The sequence below is a fragment of the Hypomesus nipponensis genome, chromosome 9 (genome assembly GCF_054491055.1).
Source record: "Hypomesus nipponensis isolate SF chromosome 9, ASM5449105v1, whole genome shotgun sequence".
Taxonomy (NCBI): domain Eukaryota; kingdom Metazoa; phylum Chordata; class Actinopteri; order Osmeriformes; family Osmeridae; genus Hypomesus; species Hypomesus nipponensis.
Window position 1 is genome coordinate 19,532,053 of NC_140369.1, and position 2,124 is coordinate 19,534,176.

The 2,124-nt window shown below is 42.0% G+C and overlaps 1 protein-coding gene across 1 annotated transcript; it reads right to left on the reverse strand.

Moving 5' to 3' along the window:
- Positions 1-741: 741 nt before the first annotated feature.
- Positions 742-2,124, reverse strand: drd5a (dopamine receptor D5a). The gene has a single exon (XM_084705277.1). The coding sequence runs from the start codon at positions 2,122-2,124 to the stop codon at positions 742-744; it is 1,383 nt and encodes a 460-aa protein (XP_084561403.1).

Here is a 2,124-nt window from a genome sequence, read left to right on the forward strand (position 1 = left end):
CTTCACTGCTCAGAAAATGTGTCTCATCTTGAACGTTTAGAATTATTTTAATCATGAGTCTGGAGACAGTTGGTTCAGAAAGGGAACTGTTACAGATGTAACTCCAATTTGTACAGTAGCCAATACATCTTCCATTTGACCTTCTGATCTGTTGCGTGCAAAATGTCTCAAATGACAAAATATGCGTGCGTGAGAGACAGAGAGAGAGAGAGCTCCTGAACAAGCACTTAGCAATGTATTTTGGCAACCAATAAATTCAACGTTATGTGGTCCTGAAACATTCCTCCTTACCGCGAGTCAAATTTACACTGAACTTGTCAAGAAAATAAGGCTTTTAAACAACTGCATGGTAATGAACTGGCGTAGTTGCACTGCCTTTAAGGCTTTAATCCCTCAGTCAACAAGACCACGGGCAGGATACGGATAAGCAGCAAGCGATTATTTTATCTGAAGTCAATCTTCTACAAAAGTGACACTAGAATCGTACAAAGTTTTACTCTCCACGTGTCAAATGGATAATCTGATATACAGCGCATTGGCGAGTCAAGTCAACAAGAGACATTGAATTAAATTCATCAGCTTCAAATATATAGACGCTATAACATTGAAACAGAGGAACATATACTTTTCTTATGCTATTAGACACCAATACATGACACTTTTCAGCATGGAACAACAACATCACATCTCAATAATCTTGTCTGAAGAAAGACATCCTTTTACGCACGAGGTGACGCCGTTTTAATGTAATCCATTTGGTGTGAAAGGTGTCATTCTGTCAAGACTGATGTCTGCTTCACAGTCGTCCAGGTCACACATAGAATCTGTGGCATTTTCATTATTGTGAGAAAGTTGCGATATTCTATCAAATGTGTCCTCGTGGTCAATGCATTCCACTACGTTTGGAATCATATTGACATAGGCGTTCACGATGTCTTTATGAATGAGGGTATCTTGGTTGTATGAGACCATCTCGTTGCTAATATTAACAGTTTCCACGGGTGTGCTGGAACAAAAATTACGACAACCTAAAAGGCTGGCAAACGCCTTCCTGAACTCTGCGTTGAAAGCGTAGATTATAGGGTTCAGTGACGAATTAGTCCAGCCAAACCACACAAAGACATCAAATGTGGTCTCACTGACGCACGGTAGACCAGCGTTTAGGTCAGTCGGGGGTCTGTCGCAAAATGGGACTATGCAATTTAAGATAAAGAAAGGTAACCAGCAACACACAAAGACACCCATTATAATCGATAGAGTTTTCAAAACTTTGGTTTCCCTTCTAATCGATGTTTTCAAGGTATTGTGGTGTTGGCACTCCAGTCTGTTGGTCCTGCAACTTTGCGCATGTTCCGCTGCACGTTCAAGGGAAGCAATCCTTCTTATTTGTATTTGAGCAATCCGATAGATTCTTGTGTATGTCACAATCATAATTGCTACAGGGATATAGAAACTTATCAAAGACGAAGATATAGCGTATTCTCTATTGAGGCTCGAATCACAATTTTCCTCTACTGCTTTAACAGTGGATGAATTAAGCTCTCCAATAATATCGTCGTCGCTGGCTTTATGCCAGTTTAGTTGGACAGGTATGAATGAAATTAGTACAGACAAAGTCCACGTGACGCTTATCATAACAAAGGCAACTCGTTGGGTCATTTTTCTCTCGTATCGGAAGGGACTCGATATGGCCCAGTATCTATCCACGCTGATTATACAGAGGTTGAGAATGGACGCAGTTGAGCACATAATGTCAAACGCCACCCATACATTGCAAAAAGTACCAAACGGCCAATATCCCGCAACTTCAGCCACCGCTTTCCATGGCATGACCAGAACGGCAACAAATAAATCGGACACTGCTAAGGAAACTATGAAAGTATTGGTTACTTTAGTTCGTAGGTGCCGAAATCGGAGCACGGCAGTGCATACCATAATGTTCCCCAGCAGTGTCCATAAAATTAGGAGGGAGAGCAAGCATCCAGTCACTGTCCGGATGATCAACTCCCTTCTGCCGTCGGACGTCGCTTCAGATTCAGTTGCGTTCCACATTATCTCTTCCAAAGGCAACGGGACGGAGTGGCTCTCATGCACCGATGAGAGGTATTTTGCGGGATTCTCCAT